We start from the raw sequence: 21,312 nt of genomic DNA on the forward strand, positions 1-21,312 counted from the left end.
GCACGGGCCACTCAACAACTCTTCACATCTGTCAGATTACAGCAGAGGTGGACCTGGGTCTTTATTTTTTTAAAGAGCTGTTTATTTTTTTAATTTTTGGCTGCGCTGGGTTTTTGCTGCTGCAAGGGTTTTTCTCTAGTTGCCACGAGTGGGGGCTACTCTGTAGCTGTGACGTGCAGGCTTCTCACTGTGGTGGCTTCTCTGGTTGTGGGGCATGGGCTCCAGGGTACACAGGCTCAGGAGTTGTGGCTCCCAGGCTCTAGAGCACAGGCTCTGCTTCATGTGAGATTTTCCTGGATCAGGGATTGAACCTGTGTCTCCTGTGAGAGACAGGGAGAGAACTGGCAGGCGAATTCTTTACCACTGAGCCACCAGGAAGACCCCGGGTCTCCTTTCTTAAGCCAGTAATGGTATAAGAAAGAATGACCTGGACATGGAGTGGTTCCAGGATTTAAAAGAAGCAAGACTGTTGCTTATAACCAAATGGGCAGAAGTTTTTCTAATTATGTAAGAACTAATTCTGTTTTTTCTTTTCATTGGTCAGGGTGTGGTACCCATTTCACAAGCTCCACCTCATGTGGCTCACTGGGAGCAGGAGTGATCTGTAGAGTTGGATCAGGTGTGGATTAGTATGCCCAAGGACATACTGAGCTGCTCTCTGAGGCTATTTTAGGCCGTGACTTTGGCCAACCCTCTCCTCTGTCCTGGATCTCAGGCTTCATTATAATTTGCCTATCATCCTTACCCCATCACATAAATTAACTTCCCTATCTAAGGCCGGTTTGGTAGCACCTAATGCAAGAAGGAGATGAAAGTTAAGATTGGACTACCTACTTATTATCTCCTTTCTGTGAGGACCAGAGTATCACTATAAGAGAATTGGGAGATGGATAGAGTGCAGAACTCAAAAAACATAGTCAATTTAGTCCTGTTGTGTTGTGTCTAGTTGGAAGAATTTGTGTGTGTGTGGGTGTGTGTTGTGTATGTGACTGTATGCATAAAGGGAGAAAGATAATATATCTATACAGAGTGTGAAAATGCCCCACTAAATTGATTTGCTTAAGGTAGAGGAATATAAATAATAAATAGCTTGTTCCTTTAGATGGGGGAATGGTTTGAGGCCAGAGTGAAGGGAGCTTTGAATATAACAGGCTTAGACATTGGAATTTTGTTTCATAGGTAATGGGGAAATTGATCTGTGTAGATTGAAGAATTGATTCCTTGGGAACTTTGAATAGAAATTGCATTTTGCTTTTCTTTGTTTCAGAGAACTCTATTTGAGCGTTTTCAAATCATTCAAAGTTTTGTAAACTTTTTATCTTCACAGAACAAAACCAATTCTGAGTCTGTACAACAAATACTCAGATACACTGGATATTCATAGACAATCTAGGATAGATTGTTGCATTCATGGTATAAATGGCAGCACTGTGTATTTTATAGGACTTGGAAGCTAACTATCAGAAATCTGGTTATCTTGGTTTTGGTGCTAACTATTCAGTTAGAGAAAGGACACGGTAATTTTACATGTTTACAGTTTCTCAGGGATTAGAGGGTAGATATCTTGGGTGGCTATAAGTTTAGCTGAAGAAAGTTAGATGAAGATTAATGCAGCTAAGAATTCATCAGTGTTAGGAAGAGGTATGTGACCATGGGAATAGAAGTCTCCAGCAGTCCTTGGAAGTTGTAGGAAGGCTAAATGCAGCATTACAGTGTAGGCTGGGTACAGGCTACTGTATTTGAATATGAGAAGAAAGGATGCTTTTGAAACTGAATGGAGAGCTTTGGTTATAGAAATGACTACATCATACATGATCCCACAGAATATTTATATTATACATTGTCTTCACATTGTAACATCCACATCAATCATGTGTGACACAATTCTAATAATTTTGAGTATATATTTACTATAACATTAATATATATATATATAACCTATATAAAACCAAGAGGCACTTCCAGTAATTCTGGCCAAAAAGGAGCATCATTATAGTGTCTAAGCTAAAAAATAATAAAAATAAATACAATTTATCTAATTTTTTTTCTGTACAGATTCTACTTTTTACAAAACATTTATCAGTCATTAACTAGGTCACTTAACAAATACTTGTTATAGGACAATACAAAGTATTGCTACATATATTAAGTGCAAGATACAGGTGAGAAGACAATATTTATTTCAACTGCAAAATGATAAGTTCAATGCCTCATTCTCTTCTTTTTAAAAGTTGATAAATTTGGAAAGTTATTAACAAACATATTCAGGTTTGTCAAGATTGATGAGCATTACATTATTAAAAATCATCATCATGTACAAATGACATCCCTTACAGTGTTACTTTGGTAGTTATTTGAAAATATTGCTTTTTAGGAATACTAAATTAAATTAATTCAATACTCTCTGGTTTAAAAATGATACAGAGACAAATATTTGGGACATGCTAATTTGAACTTTTCAATGAAAGTTTTTGTCAGGAAGAGGTAATGACTGATCAGAGCAACTGCCCCACCAAGAATCACAACATATTTTAACACCAAAACCCAAATCAATTTAACCAAACCAGTCCAAACCCAAAATACTCTGAGTTAAAGTTCTTTCAGTTGCATATCTTAATATTATTATAAAAAGCCAGGGAGAGTCTTGTTTTCATTATTTTGCATTGCAAATTTCAGAATATCTGAAGGAGCACCAATTTCATTTTGTGATTTGTATGACAAAAAAAATCTGTAGCAAGAAATATTAGGGGGTAATTGGAATTAGAGATAATTTATTTCCAGTGCTTGTCAACTAAAACACTATTCTTGTTGAAATAGAAACAGTATGCATTCTTCTGTGAGAATGTATTAGGAAATGAACTGACATTCATAAATGGCAAAAACTGCCATTTACCAGTTTAGCAAATATAGCAAAATATCCCATGCACATATTTTACAGAGTATTAAAATAGTGATTTTTTTAAAACTAATTAACAAATATATACTTAATGTCAAGCCATTGAAACTCCACTGACAGGTGATAAATAGATACGTCAGGGTTGTTATTTAAAGATAGAAATACTGTAGTACTGGATTATGCTTATACGTAGCTAAAATGAAATATCTGGTATAATATGCATTTTTGAGTCATAAATATAATCAATTTTCAAAAGAAAAGTGATGGAAAATTATATCAACTAACAACCAATATACACAAAGAAAACATCTTTAGATAATTACTTTTAATTTCACATTAAACTATATGAATATTTTGTTATTATATAGCAAGAAAAATTACTAGATTAAAAAAAAAAATCCCTCCCTTCAAAAAGTATTCAAGCAGCCAAGGGCTAGTTCACATTGCAAAATGTGTGTGTAAGTGCTGATTGTAAAAGGAAGTCAGGGTTGAAATATGGGTCCATTAAGTCCCTTTGCTCTAGAGTAACTAAGAACTAAATTGGTTTGCCAGAAAAAAGATGGAGAGGGGTCCTGGGATGAGCCTTCAAGTTTTGTGCAGTGTTTACTCCCAATCCACTGCTTTTTTTTTTTTTTTTCTTTTTTGGTTTTTAGTACCATTAGGCTGCATGATGAAACTAGGGTAGTGCATTAAAATGAGGTGAAAGTCCTCTTTCTCCTTATCATAGGAGAAGAGAATTTCTGATGGATTTTTCCTGTACTAATTTTGAGTTAGACAAGTAAAACTGGAGATAAGTTATACTTTTTCCCTATAATTTGACTTTTTTTGGTCAAAAAAATTTGTGTGTTTCATTTGAAATAGATATTTCTACTTACACCAAAAATTTAAAGCATTTATGCTTCAAAATATTTTTTAAATTACTTTTATACTTGTGAATTTCAAATTTTAACCTACCATTTGATAAGTCTTGGCAGATGAATGTAGTGTGTGTGGTTTATTAACTGGTCAGTGCTTGCTCTGTGAAAGATTAGTAAGATTTAATTTTTCTCAGTAATGAAGATAAGTATTTGGGTTCTTAACTGTGTTAGAATTTAGTGAAATACAATCTACATTAGTAAATCATTTATCTTAAAACAAGGGCTTCCCTCCTAGCTCACTTGGTAAAAAATCTGCCTGCAGTTCAGAAGACCCTGGTTTGATCCCTGGGTCGGGAAGATCCCCTGGAGAAGGAAATGGCAACCAATTCCAGTATCCTTGCCTGGAAAATCCCATGTACAGAGGAGCCTGGTGGGCTGCCGTCCATGGGGTCACAGAGTTGGGCATGCCTGAGTGACTAACATTTATCTTAAAACAACCTGTTGCTGCTGCTAAGTCACTTCAGTCGTATCCGACTCTGTGCGACCCCATAGACGGCAGCCCACCAGGCTCCCCCATCCCTGGGATTCTCCAGGCAAGAACACTGGAGTGGGTTGCTATTTCCTTCTCCAATGCATGAAAGTGAAAAGGGAAAGTGAAGTTGCTAACCACGACAAATTGCTAGATAATGCATTTCTCTTTCTTGGGATAATTCAGGCTCTATACCCTAAATCTAATTAAATTATGGGAACTAAATTTATTTTTATCTATTTCATGTATTTATTGGACTCTTCATAAAATATTTTCCTCCCTGAGGCACACAGAGTATTGGACAAAGAATTAAATATTTTTTCTAGTTTTCTGTTACATAATAGTAGTTCTGATTATAGCAAAACATTTAGCATCTCTATACTATGAAATATCATTTTGTGGGTTTCATATCAATTGATTAAAAGCTTTGTTTCAAATACTGAAATTTAACATTCTTTATAGTAGGTATGTATGATGATTTAATATTATTCTCTTTGAAGCATTTTTTGTTTGAATTATGTGCATGATTAAAGAATCACTTCTTAATGTGAAACAATTGAGAAAATTTGTCTGAATGTGGACATATTCAGTATTTCTTATCAATAATAAGGCTTGCCTTTTCTTCTTTGCTCCACAACTTCTCAGGGAAGTAGAAATCCATGATATCAATGCCTATCAATATAATCAACCTTATAAGTATGACAGGGAAAATAACTAGCTGCCTTTAGATGGGGAATTTGGATTCATAAGAGCCTCATATGGTCTTACTGTATGGAATATAAAAACAATTTATACCAGATTAGTATTTTTTGGATCATGATATTGAGTTCCACCAAGTAAATAATGCCTTAATCTTCAGTTTTCTATTTTCAAACATATTTAGCAACAAAATGTTCAATTATTTTTTGTCAACATTGTTAACCTGCTGTTAGACTGATTTGATAGTGTGAACATAAAGATCAGTTCAGATGAGGTAAAAGCAGCAACACTTTAACAAATGAACTGTGTTACATGGCAGCACAAATGAGCTAGCATCTCTGGTGCATAATATAGATTGAAAAACATGTCCTTGTTCCTCCCTAGCCATGGCTCACTCATGACAAGCCACAAATACTTATGCAAACCTCAATTTAAATTCATTATCTAATGCACTGCTTGTTCTTTGACTCAGTGCTTAATTACTTTATCCTCAAATTCACAATAAGAATTTGAGTATTTTCTGGAGGAACAAATGAATATAAGACCTAAAACTGGTATATTTCCCTCTGATTAGAAATGCTAAGCATGGTTTAATTCCAGAATGTTTGTCACCTAAAATGGCCAATTGTTCTATTTTGGCAGGGGGTGGGGGGAGTGTGGTCATGCAGTGCAGCATGTGGGATCTTTCCTTGCCGACCAGGGAACGAACCCACACCACAACCCCCTGCATTGGAAGTGTGGAATCTTAACCACTGGACCACCAGGAAAGACCTTGGTCTCCTAGAGTTCCATTTGGATGGACAGACAGTATCAGCAAGGTCATAGTTTTATTTCATAGAGAAATCATGAGAGAAATGGATGACCTAGAACAATGGTTATGCAGTATTCTGCTGCATGTTAGGAGAGAAGGCAGATGAAAGGAATTCAGTTTGGTCTGAGAGCCTACAGACATTGTAGTGCTCAGATATCGGGAAGTGAGCTATTAGCATTTGAAATTTTATTGATTTTTTTTCCCCCACACTCACTAGCTGATTATTATATGGAGAATTTTATTCACTCTAGACTATGAAAGTGTACAGACTCGGTTTTACTGGAGTCTTCTGCCAGTTTGAAAAAAGGAAAAGTATTAAGCAGGAATCAGACTTAGAATGGAAGAGTAGGATTATAAGACCCTTATTGTGGCTTTCACTATTATTTTAGAAATTTTGTAAATGACAAGGACAGTAGAGATCCCTATACTAACATGAAAGCACCCAAAATACCTCCTAAAGCAGAAATGTTTTTTTAACTCATCATTTGCCAGTTGTTCATAACACAAATAGTTCACATTTGAAAAGCAGTTGTTTCAAACTTTAGACTTTATTTACAATGATAATTTTCATATCTTTATTACTTAGAAAATAATTTATATTTTTTTTCATCATTTAGACAAAGAATAGGCCTGAGTCTCATGCCTTTTGCACAGCTTTTACCTTCAATGAAAGTTCTCTGGGAAGGTGACACGGGACACTGCAAATTGTAGAGAGGCAAGGGCGTGAGGAAATGACAATACATACGTGCAATGAAGCCTACTTGACATACAATGCCTTATCTTTAGTTTTACTGGGACTGCAATGGTTAGGATTTGTTCAGGAATTCCATCAAAACAGAACAGACATAATGGGGATTTTTGTGTTTAGAAAGTAGATATTTTCTTAAACATAACATGAGGAAATTCCTTCACTTCTCAGATGAAGACCAACATAGATAAATCCCTGTACAGAGCTACTGTCTTCATTTTCGACTAAGAGCAAAACCAGGTCTTATGTAAATTACAAAAACAAATTATAGTTTAAAAATATGCTAAAGTGGTGTTTTCACCAAGGAAACAATATATCCTCAGGGTTGGCTTAGATTGATAACCAGAAAGACATTCTATCAGCATGCAGGAAATGATATTGGTGACATATTTAGTATACCTGGTCTTTTACTGAACAGGGAGCGACCACAAGCATCAAGGTAACCAATTCCTACTTTTCCTACCATTAACTTCATGGCTGTCCATACAATTCTCCTTTTCCGTAAGAGGGCTGGACGTTCCTTCATTTGTAAGACCTGAGTTTATCTAATGGCACCTATAATTAGGCTCATATAAAAATGTAGTAAATTGCAACAAATACAGTGGCACCACAGGAAGTAAGCTTTGGAGCTGGAAGGGAACACTGTAATATTTTTGTCGCCAAGGACAGGGAGACCATCACTAGCAGAAAGTATCTTTTCATGTCCCTCAGCATCCTTTGGGATGTAGGTAGGGGTCGTATGAAAGTTACACACTTGATGAATCTCCATTCCTTTTTTTGAACTGACTTTTAGCTTTAACACATGGGCAATTTATCTTGGAAGATCAAATGGTTAATCTGCCTGGACTAATGAGCACAGTTCTGGAATGAAGAGGTTCTCACTGCTTCAGCTATCATTATTTCACGTACTTTAAACAAAACGAAAATCAGGCCACGTGCTTAGACGTCTACTCTGGCAGCCAGGTTGGCTCCTAGCTGGGGTTACCAAGCTTTGATGAAACCACCAATACACGGTTATGAATTTAGAAGTATTTTGCTGCCATTCAACTTGCTCAACACCTTTTTTTCCCCTTGACTTTTATATTTATGGTATTTGGAGCAGGGGAAAAGATTAACTTTGTTAAGTAATTAGATATAAGAGGTATGTGAATATAAGTGCTTTTCTAAATCCTTCTGTTATTTGCAACGAAAGGAAAATAGTTAAATTTGCTTGGGAAATGTATTTGACTCACAGTAAGTTTTGCAAACATAGGGACACACAGGCAAGACAAGGGGGAAAATACTCAGTAAGTCCTAAATAATGAAGACCTGGTATTGACTAAAAAAAAATAAATCTCATTTAGGTAGAACCTACATCCATCTGATCATTTTCATATTTTCCTACTTATTGGGAAAGTTGCCTTGAAACTTTATTTTTGAATGTACTATGTTTGCTTTACTTTAAGAATGCCATGGATTATTGTATAATCATTGTTTTAGAAGGGAAGAGTATCCATTCGTGAGAAACAAAGGCATTTCAATGTAAACACTCTTTTCTATGATTTCAGAGGAAATAAAAAGTAGAAATTACAAGTTAGATTTACTGGAAGCTAAGGTTGTTTAGATGATGAACAGGCTTGAATATAGTGCTGTACTGAGGGAAAAGTTATGAGCAAAAAGTCTTGGGAAGAAAGGGACACTGATTATAAACATTCGGGATTAAGACGGTCTTTTGCTTGGGAGACACGGATCCAAGAGTTACCGGAAGTTACTTACTAGTGAAAAAACGTTGTTTGCAGCATCCTCATTTAATTGGCATAAAATAACTGTATCAGATGATTATTTAAATTAGAACAGGTAGATGAGTGGGTGTTCATAGACCTCATGCAAATGAACCTTCACTCTTACTGGGTTTGGAGATAGCTACAATGTATAAAAATGGTGATTAAAATAGAACTTTATAAAAATGTTTCCCTTTTCCCTTAAAAAAAAAAGTTAACTATCTACAGAAACACAAATCTTTATATTTACATCAAGATAACTATTAATGACAAATATATAATAATATGAAATAAAATATTGAAAGTGAGTATCAACTTTTTTAAATAGAGGTTTGGCTCACAACATAAACAAGTGTAGATAAACAAACCAAAAACAAACAAAAAAAAGACTTTCAATGATAGGCCCAATCCCCCAAATCCCTCTCGAGTCCTCCCTGCCAAAAGAAACATGACAATGGGCCAGGCTGCAGATACAAGCCACCCCATCACACCCCTCATGGAATACAACAGGGTTGTCCGTGCAACTTTAGCCAACTAAAAGTCAACCTTCAACGGCCGCCAAGAATCAGGCTTTCACTATGTCAATAAATACCAAACCCTAGGTTGAAAATTTTCCCCTTCATCTCTCACTGTCTATCCCAGAGTGGGTTTCTGTTTGCCTTCCTTTCTTTCTTTTCCTACCACACATTTTGCAGCAAATTAAGACATGGGAGAGCCCAGTGAAGAGTCGTTTCCCAGGTCTTCTCTGGCTACCTTTTAGTATTCTCACCTGATGAAAAGACCTGACTCCAGCTCCTTCTGAGGTGTTTCTGTGTAAAGAATGCCATCCCCTTCCATGGCGAATTGATCTTAGGTGAATGGCAGACATACTCACAAACAGCTCGTATACATTCATTCGGCGACTAGACTGGAAAATGCCTCGGTCTTCCGGGCTTAAGGCTGGCGACGGCAGGAGAACCAGACCTGTGGCCCTGTCCCTCCCTCATCCTGCTAATTCCCTCCGTCTGCAGAGGGGCTTCTACTGAAGCCAGATAGAGGCGGAGACACTCCAGAGTGCACTTCATCCTGTTTGTTCACCTGTGCTGAGTCGTCTGCTGCAGCCATGCTGTGAACCACCAAAGCCAATTCTCTCTTTAGTGCACACAAATGTACATACACCTGAGCATCACTTCTGTCTCTCTCTCACACACACGCATACAATGTTGGCAGGATGTATCAGAATTCAAACAACGCTCTGGAGCTTTCATCCCTCAGGACTAAGAGCAAACGCTCCTTAGTCATAACTTCATTTGCTGTACTGCTTCTGGGCTAAGCCGCACCATCTCCTTTGTGATTTGTTTTCCTTCATTTGTTTTCCTTTATGATTTATTATATCACAGTGACCACTATATATCTTAATATGAATGTTACTAAATTGTGGGGCCAGGAATCCCAGCTTTCAGTGTGTCTGTGTTTGCATGTGTGTCTGTGAATATGTTTTACATGGATCTACGTGACAGCTTATATACACACACACATATATACTTCTTCCTTAAAAAAAAAAAAATCCTTGGAAGCTGGTGTTACAATGTGAAAGCTTCTCTGAGCGAGAGTTTTTTAAGTCATGTACCTCACTGTAAAAATAAACACATAAAATGCGAAGAATCCCAAAATGCCGTAGCCATTTGCCCATCTTCTTGTATTTCTACAGTGTTGTGTCTAAGTATTGTGCTGGCTTGAAAAGAGTCTGTGTGACAAGTAACTCTGTTTGGAAACATAGCTCATCCTATCCATTGTCACTGGTTTGGCTTTGGGGCTGGGGTCTCCTCTCCTTTCTGCTTCCCCTTTTCTTCATCTTCTTCCCTGATGGCCTGGATCTGTTCTGAGGGATGCTGCTGGGGGGACTGGTCCTCTATGCCCGCCAACCGCTGTTCCTCCTCAATGACTTTCTTCCACATCTTGTGGTTCTGCAGGAGGTGCTGAGTAATTTGACAGTAGACTTTCCTCCTTTTGAAAATTTTCTTTCCTGAGAAAGCACCAAATTAGACTACTTATTTGTGTGTTAAGTACATGGCAGTTTTTCCATCTTATTCATAGGAGTTAAGTACCAAATGATATGTATACACTTGATGTGTATATAATAATCATTTTTGAGAGTGGGGAAGTAAGAGGAAGATGGCAAGAAGCATTACTGTATCCTTGAGATGTACTGTGAACAGTATTTGACATCTGGTAATATCCAATACAAGGTTCTGTTTGTATCTTGGAATTATTACTCCCACTCTATTCAGGCTCTCAAGATTTCCACCTAGATTATTGGGGTAATTTTTTGTTACATTGTTCTTTGCTTTGTCAACCAATTCAACTCATAAAAGTTTTTTTAAAAGACACTTTTGATAGTACTGTTATGCTTCCTGTAGACTAAAAAAAAATTAATTTCGAACTCTTAAGCAGTGAGCTTTGATTCCAATGGTAAGATAGAGAGTAAGCAAATAGGGACAATTATACTGAGTTGTAAAAAGTCTTTAAAGTGTGGCAGGAAGAGAGGGAAATGACCTAGCTGGGAGGATGCTTCATGATGATGGTGGCTTGGACTAGGATCAGGATAATGGAAATGAAGTTGCATAGGTAAATGTGAGATACATTTGTGAGGTATAATTAACAGGACTTGGCAACTGTGAGGAAAAAAGGGAGGAATCATAGACAACCCTGACCTTTCTGATGTGAACAGGTGAGTGACAAGATGAACTGAGAAAGGAGACAATAGGTAAGAAGCAGATTTGGGGAATATGTTGAACATGCAGGGACTGGCAAATCTCCAAGCAGAGAGCGTAAGCAGGCAGCTGTTCTTGTCTAAGCAACCAGATTACAATGTGCCTTCTTTTGAGTGATCATTTTAGACACGGGCTGAGAATTTGGAAGTTAGGCAAAGATTCTCATGTTGGACTGTAAACTTCTCCATGGACAGACGTTTTACTAAGTGAATTATGTTCTTTCTAGTTTCTCTTCCACAGTACCAACTAAATGGTGAAGTGCTGACATAATAAAGTGATAAACATAATAAAGGTAAGAAAAAGTGGTTCACAGGAAATTCTGATTTGAGACTATATTAAACAGTTAACAATACAAGTTACCAGGATGATCTGCAAGGCAATTTGAGGGTACTTAATGAAACAGTAATGATTTATCATGTATAATCTGGAAGGAAAAAGAAATAGTAACAACAAACAAACAAAGCAGATGGCTATGAGATATGCCATCAACCAAAATTTTTGTGGAAATGTTGATAATTCCTTCAACAATTTTATTAAAAATTTTTTTCTTGTACTTTATAAAATGTTAAGATCAATTTAAAAAAGTTTTGATATTTGGCAAAACTAATACAATTATGTAAAGTTTAAAAATAAAATAAAATTAAAAAAAATAAAAATAAAAATAAAAACAGTTCAGAAAAAGGATATTAAATTAAGTTTTTTTTGAACCATAGAGACACATAAGGAAATTAGTTGAATGAATGACAGGGGGAATGGATACACATAGTCATAAGCAAGAATTAAAAAATATTTTCTATATTAATTATATTATTCATGATATGAATAAGCTTATATTTACCACCTGCTAACTGACAAGCAGGGCTTCCCTAGTGGCTCAGTGGTAAAGAATCCACTTGCAATGCAGGAGATGTGAGTTTGATCTCTGAGTCAGGAAGATCCCCTGGAGAAGGAAATGGCAACCCACTCCAGTATTCTTGCCTGGGAAACCCCATGGACAGAGGAGCCTGGTGGGCTACAGTCCACGGGGGTCACAAAGAGTGGAACACGATTTAGCAACAGAGCATGACACACAGGATCTGATATGGCAGTTTTCTGGATGCTATAGAAATAAAAACCAATGAGTCTCAGTGTTTGCCTTGAAGGAGCTTACCATCTATAGGAGGGAGGGCCCAGAAGACCAAAACTGAAATACACATGCTATGTTTTATGATAGACCTATAGTGATCAAGGGAGAAGACGATGGCACCCCACTCCAGTACTCTTGCCTGGAAATCCCATGGACGGAGGAGCCTGGTGGGCTGCAGTCCATGCGGTCGCTAAGAGTCGGACACGACTGAGCGACTTCACTTTCACTTTTCACTTTCATGCATTGGAGAAGGAAATGACAACCCACTCCAGTGTTCTTGCCTGGAGAATCCCAGGGACGGGAGAGCTTGGTGGGCTGCCGTCTATGGGGTCGCACAGAGTTGGACACAACTGACGCGACTTAGCAGCAGCAGCAGCATAGTGATCAAGAGAGCCTTAATGTTTCCCTCATGTTCATTAAACTTTAGACAGGTTTCTACCAGACTCTAGGACCCTGATCTCTTTTTCCTTAAAGCATCTACTTTATAAATCTTGTAACTGCAATTTCTTGCTCTGCTCCTATGTAGTGTAGATAAATCTCCCAGCCTCAGTAGTTTGACAACCCAGAAACATTTTTCTCAAGGACCTGAGAGCCAATCCTTTGAAATGCAATTATTCAGGAAGACAGGGTCCCTTCCCCCACATCTCCATGGGAGGGAAGGAGCCTAACTTCAATAAGAATCAATTAACAAACACAAGTGGCCTAATCACATTGACCAACTCCCCTCTAAGGTCCTTTAGTACTTTTATCACCAGCTCATCCCAGTGTGTAAAAACCCTCCTGCCTTTGTTTCAATCAGTTGAGTCTAATGTCTCTTTCCTATTTCCTATTTCTTCAAGACCCTATTCAAGAGTCTTGAAGAAAGTCTTCCTTGTCATTTTTAAGAATATGCAGCACAATTTCTCTCTGACACATCAAAGTATGGCAACATCAGGTACTCAACCTGCGAGGGAACAGATACGACTTTTCCCAAAGGATGTGTAAATTATGAGAATGAAATATACTGGGTGAGTAAGCATTCCAGGTAAGTGACAGGCATGTGTACAGGCAGATTGCATGGAGTATAATATCACTTTCTTCAATTATAAGATTCTCAACAAGGGAAATAAACTAAAATTTAAAACAATCTGAATTCTTTCTATAGAAGCCAATAAAACATATGCATCTATTTAATATTTAAGAGCAAACCTTGAAAATTACTCTTCTACCAAAGTTATCTCCTTGTCTATTTCTACATTGTTTTTATTGCAGTTAAGTTCAGATCAGTTACTGTTGAGAATCTTTACATGTTAACATACTTTTTAACCTAATTCTTTGAGTCAAGACATTTATAGGTGAATCACTGGCCGAAGGATGGACTTGAATCAGACATAGGACATACTCTACTGCTCAAGGTGACTATTCCGTCTGAAAGGTATACACATTCATGGCAGTGAATTCACAGGGAAGAAGCTAACAAAAGCTCATTTTTTTCTTTTTCCTTTCAGGGCAGCCCCCATGAGAGCAGCTGTTCTCTTATTAAGGCTGCTCAACCTTAGCAGTAAACCTCTCTGGAATTAAACTGAATAAGGTGACGTAGAAGGGAGTTTGTACCAAATAAATTTGCGTAGATTAGAGTCCGCAGGTGGTCTAAAATATGCCTGTATTGGGAGCCAAATTGTTCAGCACTGGAACCTTTTGAAATGAGAACAAAGGTCCTTTCATTGCTCAAATTCTAAATGCAGCTTAGTACTTCATTAGAAACCTCTTAGTTCACTGTAGGAATCTTTCAGATTTAATTATGATGTAGGGAAAAAAGCCTTCTTTCCCTAGGATACTATATTGAAACATTTTATTCTGTATTTCCTGAGAGATCACAAGTTAGGAAGATGCTGAAATTATCAGTGCATATTTAATTTATTTTTTTCTGAAATCTAAATTTTAGGATAAATCAAGTTAACCATCTCAGTCATTATGAATTCGGAAATTAAAATTACTAAGAGTCAGTAATAATAGAGTTAAAACTGAGGAAACCTGAGTTTCCATTCTGGTTCTGCAGAAACCATCTACACCTTGGGATGTCTGTTAAACTCCTGAGACTCAGTGTAGATTTTGTAAAATGAGGCAGCTGAACTGGGTGGTCACCAACTCTATTTCTAGAATTCCATGTGGCCAAATTTTACTAAACACTAACGCTGCTTAATATTTATCATTTTCTTGGCTATAATGGGAAACTTCAAAGGTAATTTTTCAAAGGCTATGTTTATCAAATCATTGTTGATGATGTCTTAAATTTTAACGTAAGGTGACCAGTTGATGTTTAGAAGCCACTAGTAAACAGAATCCACAGAATTCTCATTCCCACTTTAGTGAGCATGATTAAAAAAGGGAATATCAGGAGAGTAACACATTAGAATCTGGGAGTCACTATGGCCACCCAACTCTACAGAACAGAGACAAAATGGATATTTAGCATTTGTTGCTAAAGCCAATGTTGACGGGTTGAGCCTGTTGAATTTCATAACCTAGGTTCTTTAATTCTTGATGCATAGATTATGTGTGTGTTGTTTCAATGTATTTGAGTTCAAATAGCAATCAGGTAGGGCCCATGGGAACAAAGCTTTTCCAGTAGCTAAGCTGACCACACTTTCCAATAACATTCAGTGGAAAAACTGCCCAGCCCTTAGTCAGACAGCGAATTACCTGGCTCTCTGAATGAAAAAAAAAAAAAATCATGCATGTTTATTAAATGAGAAAATGAATAAATAATCCATGAATCCTATGGATCTGAATGCTAACTCTGAATGCCAAGGTCAGCACAGAATTTTTAATAGAAATCTTTTTATAAGCATCAGAGGAATAAAATAAAATTAACTTGAGAACAGAATAATGAAGAAAAACAACATCTGGTTTTCCTCTCATACTGTATCAACATTAATATATAGGTAAGAACTTAAGCAAAAATCTGACCTAAAACCAAATTTGCCCCTCTCCAGCTCTATGAAGACCTCCAAGACCTTTTAGAACTAACACCCAAAAAAGATGTCCTTTTCATTATAGGGGACTGGAATGCAAAAGTAGGAAGTCAAGAAACACCTGGAGTAACAGGCAAATTTGGCCTTGGAATACGGAATGAAGCAGGGCAAAGACTAATAGAGTTTTGCCAAGAAAATGCACTGGTCATAACAAACACCCTCTTCCAACATCACAATAGAAGACTCTGTACATGGACATCACCAGATGGTCAACACCGAAATCAGATTGATTATATTCTTTGCAGCCAAAGATGGAGAAGCTCTATATAGTCAGCAAAAACAAGACCAGGAGCTGACTGTGGCTCAGACCATGAACCCCTTATTGCCAAATTCAGATTTAAATTGAAGAAAGTAGGGAGAACCACTAGACCATTCATGTATGACCTAAATCAAATCCCTTATGATTATACAGTGGAAGTGAGAAATAGATTTAAGGGCCTAGATCTGATAGATAGAGTGCCTGAAGAACTATGGAATGAGGTTCGTGACATTGTACAGGAGACAGGGATCAAGACCATCCCCATGGAAAAGAAATGCAAAAAAGCAAAATGGCTGTCTGGGGAGGCCTTACAAATAGCTGTGAAAAGAAGAGAAGTGAAAAGCAAAGGAGAAAAGGAAAGATATAAACATCTGAATGCAGAGTTCCAAAGAACAGCAAGAAGAAATAAGAAAGCCTTCCTCAGTGATCAATGCAAAGAAATAGAGGAAAACAACAGAATGGGAAAGACTAGAGATCTCTTCAAGAAAATTAGAGATACCAAAGGAACATTTCAGGCAAAGATGGGCTCAATAAAGGACAGAAATGGTATGGACCTAACAGAAGCAGAAGATATTAAGAAGAGATGGCAAGAATACACCTAAGAACCGTACAAAAAAGATCTTCACGACCCAGATAATCACGATAGTGTGATCACTGACCTAGAGCCAGACATCCTGGAATGTGAAGTCAAGTGGGCCTTAGAAAGCATCACTATGAACAAAGTTAGTGGAGGTGATAGAATTCCAGTTGAGCTATTCCAAATTCTGAAAGACAATGCTGTGAAAGTGCTGCACTCAATATGCCAGCAAATTTGGAAAACTCAGCAGTGGCCACAGGACTGGAAAAGGTCAGTTTTCATTCCAATCCCAAAGAAAGGCAAGGCCAAAGAATGTTCAAACTACCGCACAATTGCACTCATCTCACATGCTAGTAAAGTAATGCTCAAAATTCTCCAAGCCAGGCTTCAGCAATATGTGAACCGTGAACTTCCTGATGTTCAAGCTGGTTTTAGAAAAGGAAGAGGAACCAGAGATCAAATTGCCAACATCTGCTGGATCATGGAAAAAGCAAGAGAGTTCCAGAAAAACATCTATTTCTGCTTTATTGGCTATGCCAAAGCCTTTGACTGTGTGGATCACAATAAACTGTGGAAAATTTTGAAAGAGATGGGAATACCAGACCACCTGATCTGCCTCTTGAGAAATTTGTATGCAGGTCAGGAAGCAACAGTTAGAACTGGACATGGAACAACAGACTGGTTCCAAATAGGAAAAGAAGTACATCAAGGCTGTATATTGTCACCCTGTTTATTTAACTTATATGCAGAGTACATCATGAGAAACACTGGACTGGAAGAAACACAAGCTGGAATCAAGATTGCCAGGAGAAATATCAATAACCTCAGATATGCAGATGACACCACCCTTATGGCAGAAAGTGAAGAGGAACTCAAAAGCCTCTTGATGAAAGTGAAAGTGGAGAGTGAAAAAGTTGGCTTCAAGCTCAACATTCAGAAAACTAAGATCATGGCATCCGGTCCCATCACTTCATGGGAAATAGATGGGGAAACAGTGGAAACAGTGTCAGACTTTATTTTTCTGGGCTCCATCTCCATCTCATCACTGCAGATGGTGACTGCAGCCATGAAATTAAAAGACACTTACTCCTTGGAAGGAAAGTTATGACCAACCTAGATAGCATATTCAAAAGCAGAGACATTACTTTGCTAACAAAGGTTCGTTTAGTCAAGGCTATGGTTTTTTCAGTGGTCATGTATGGATGTGAGAGTTGGTTTGTGAAGAAGGCTGAGCACTAAAGAATTGATGCTTTTGAACTGTGGTGTTGGAGAAGACTCTTGAGAGTCCCTTGGACTGCAAGGATATCCAACCAGTCCATTCTGAAGGAGATCAGCCCTGGGATTTCTTTGGAAGGAATGATGCTAAAGCTGAAGCTCCAGTACTTTGGCCACCTCACGCGAAGAGTTGACTCATTGGAAAAGACTCTGATGCTGGGAGGGATTCAGGGCAAGAGCAGAAGGAGATGACAGAGGATGGGATGGCTGGATGGCATCACTGACTCGATGGACGTAGGTCTCAGTGAACTCCGGGAGTTGGTGATGGACAGCGAGGCCTGGTGTGCTGCGATTCATGGGGTCACAGAGAGTCGGACACGACTGAGCGACTAAACTGAACTGAACTGAACTGAACTGAACCCAGCTTATGGTTAATAATGAGTTCTTTTTCTCTGCTTATGTGAGCTTACAACAGGGCACTTACATAATGGTGAAATAGGTTAATATCCACATTAGACTATCTCTCTACTAGATGGCCAAAATGAACTATGTCATGCATTTTCCTGACTGCTCAAAAACAGGAACAAATGATCAAGGTGTCTTTCACTGGTAGCATTTTTGGGAAGGGCTTTGAAAAGTACCAACAGTAAGATCGTGTTTGATGAAAGTAGGTAGAAACTGCATACTGTATTTCCATGAAAACAGGAACAGTATTTGTGCAATGTCACTATAAAGGTTATTGGTTTTCCTAATTATCCTTGTCCCTAAGACAGGAGTAACAGCAGAGAATATTTCAAGAGATGAAGAGATTGGAATGGCTGTACGATACACTGCAAAATCAATGACCAGATGTGACCACTTCTCACTGTCGCTACTCTCACTGCCCTGGCCCAACGCCTCAGTCATCTCTCACTTGGATGATTTCAAGAGCCTCTTAACACACTGCCCTGCTTACACCCTTGCTCACCCCAAACTCCATAAGATTTTCCATGCAAGAGTTGAAGCAGTCCAGTTAAAACATTAAGTTGAATCAACTAAGTTTTCTGTTCAAAACCTCTGATGGCTTCCTATCTTACTCAGAGAAAAAGCCAAACTCCATTCTGCAGAACCCTACCTTCTAACCCTCTATCATCTGGGTCCCCACTGTCCCCCTCTGCTGTTCCCCACCCACTTCCTCTGCTCCAGCCTCCCAGCTCTCTTGGTGCTTCCTGAACACCCAGCCAATGTCCACAGCAGAACCTTACATGGCTGGCTTTCCTCTCTCCTTGAAATGCTTTGTCCACAACTATTTCCATGGGTCACTCCCTTGCTTCTTTCAGTTTTGTTTTTTTTTTAAAATACCTTTCTTATTTAGATATTCCATGACAATCTTGTCCATGATATTAGTCTTTCTGTGCAATATTTCATATCCTCTTTAACTCTAGCATTTATCAGCATCTAACATATAGATTTACTGATTAGTCTTCCCTAGTGTCTGCTGACCCCATTGGAAATACAAGTCAAAAAAGGTAAGGATGGATTTTTTTTTTTGGCCTGATTTGTTCATGGTTCTGTGTTTAGTACCTGGAAAAATGCCTGGCACAGAGTAGATGCTTAATAAACATTTAATGAGTAGGTGATTACCACCTCTTACCACTTCAGCGTCTTTCACCACCAAGCCAGTAAAAGCCTCTGTTGGTCTAGTTGGTACCTGAGATTCCTTTCACTGCTAAATCATTAAGATACTCTGAAAAACAGACTTTGACTACTTATTTTTTTTTTTTAATTCATGACAGAGAACATACCTTTGTATGAATATGATATTATAATAATTTCATAATCTGTAATTTCTATGATGATGATATTTGGGAAGAGGGGAGTATCCATAATCAATTCAGTAGACGATGTGTGGACTTAACTAGGTAACTCATGAGAAGCATCAACTTTATCAGAACCTATGTAAGAAAACAATCCTGGGAGAAACACATTCGAGAAAGATTTTATGACTCACTTGGAGATTCATTATTTTCACAGGTTTCCTCTTCATTTGGTGCTTCCTCCTCCTCCTCTTCTGGGTCGTCTGTGTCTCCTGACTCATCGCTGTCTTCCACCCATTTCCCTGGCATCAGTCCTGCTGAATCGTAGGAGTTGCACAGAGGACCCACGATGTGTGAGATGAAGGATTCCTGAAGGTTGGCCAACTGAGGAGCGGAACGGTCCATGAAGGGGCTTATTGGTAACCCAAGGCTGGCCTCTTCATCACCCTAGAAACAGGAATGTAGCAACATGGTTAACTAGAAAGGCAAACGACAAGGAAAGGGTAGAATACAAATTAAGTCACCATTCACTTGGCATCTAAAATGTGCAAATATGCAAGAATCTGGGCATTGATGGAATCTGGGCATTGATGTGTGAACTCTCTCTGTACTTGACTGCTAAAAGATTTTACCCAAATTACTAAGATTCCTATAGGATTGCTTTGTTGCTACTTATCCTTTGGTAATCCTGAGGCTTTGGTTTTCAATCAGGGGAACTACCGGAAATGGTTTATGTCTCAGTAGATGATCTCTATCATCATACTAGTCACTGTTCCTTATAACAGAGTGTAAGTTAGAATATAAATGCATCTTAAAAGGCAATGCTAGACATAAATATCCACCGGATAATCTATCATGTTTGCCTTTTTTGGTCGTGTCGCCTAGAAAGCTTAAAATAACTTATTCCTCAATTAAAGTTAGTACTTTATCCCAGCTTTGGGTTGAATTATGTCTTCTGTGATTATATAGCTTCTGATATTCTTATTTTTCTATGTTTAATAGTACTACTGTATAAGTACTACTGTATAAGTGTTTTTATTTTGAACTAATTTATCTTTCTAAAGAAAAAGTTAGATTGAAAGCCCGAAATTACCTAGCAACATTAATGAAAAAATTATACCAAAATATCAACAATGGTTATGCCTATATATGTAATGGAATTATCACAAGTTGCTTTTCTTTACATTTTATCTATAGTCAATATTTCAGGACTGAGTATCAATGAGTTCCAAGAAAACACAATCTTTTCTAGAAAGTATAAACCTTTTTTTATGAGTCCTGTCTATAATACATAAAAAATTCTTTCTTTAAATATGTTTGGTGAATGGTGATTTATTACTTACTAAGGGGCCTCATCTTATTTCTGGATGACTTTGGGAATACAAATTTCTTTTTAACATTGACCTAAAATCTGTCTGCTTATAACTTCTATAGACTGGCTATAGTCATGTCTATTTTTAGGGAAGTTTTTTGTCTTCTTTTTAATAAAGCAAATCCTGTTGTGTCTTATATAATTTATCTTCTTTAAACTGTACAACATCATTATAAACCTAATCCTAATTTTGCATGTCAGTCTTTTAAGTATCTAAAGAGAGTTATAACTTCTGTTTTTCCTTAGAGTACATATTTGTACTTCTTTCCTGGCCTTTTAGGTCACTACTGATGCCCGTCATTTACCCATCTCCACTACCTTGAGATTCCTCTTATGAGAGATGTTTACAGCACCAAACACAAGGTTTCAAGTACGGCTGGGGTAAGGTCATGTGGGGAAGATCCCTTCATGTTCTGTTGGTAATGTGTCAAATAAAATGCTATTTTTATTAGCTTTTTCATGTACTGCTGTTATAAACTATTAGAAAAGTAAATAAACTTAACTTGATATACATTCATCCATATTAATTTAAACCTAGCTTCTATTATGATAAAATTGATGAGTATTTCAATGGGATTCCTAATATTTTCTGAGGTCATTCTATTATCTTAACACCCTTTTCCATCAAAATACTTAATAACTTTATCTTAAGAGTTTTATGTCTATAGTTCAATTTTTGTCATTTTTTAAACCTCTGATTAAAATTGGCCAGTGCCTTTTCTCATGGTATCATGAATATAAAATGACTAATCACACTTTTACAGCCTTTGGAAGCTTTAGAGCAGGGGTCCCCAACCTCCAGGATCAAATGCTTGATAATCTGAGGTGGAGGGGATGAAATAATAATAGAAATAAAGTGCACAATAAATGTAATGTTCTTGAATCATCCTGCAATCAATC

General features: G+C 37.5%; 1 protein-coding gene across 3 annotated transcripts in view; it reads right to left on the reverse strand.

The window, feature by feature from the left end:
• Window positions 1-1,808: 1,808 nt before the first annotated feature.
• The window catches only part of PDE3A (phosphodiesterase 3A), a 370,054-nt gene continuing 350,550 nt past the window's right edge, over window positions 1,809-21,312 (reverse strand). For all 3 annotated transcript variants that reach the window (XM_019961483.2, XM_019961484.2, XM_070789996.1), the window contains exons 15-16: window positions 19,235-19,487; window positions 1,809-10,305 (exon numbers count right to left, since the gene is read on the reverse strand). In XM_019961483.2, the coding sequence (XP_019817042.2) occupies window positions 10,076-10,305; window positions 19,235-19,487 (483 nt within the window). In that variant the 3' untranslated portion in view covers window positions 1,809-10,075. The remainder of the gene's footprint in view (window positions 10,306-19,234; window positions 19,488-21,312) is intronic.

The sequence above is a fragment of the Bos indicus genome, chromosome 5, assembly GCF_029378745.1.
Source record: "Bos indicus isolate NIAB-ARS_2022 breed Sahiwal x Tharparkar chromosome 5, NIAB-ARS_B.indTharparkar_mat_pri_1.0, whole genome shotgun sequence".
NCBI lineage: Eukaryota > Metazoa > Chordata > Mammalia > Artiodactyla > Bovidae > Bos > Bos indicus.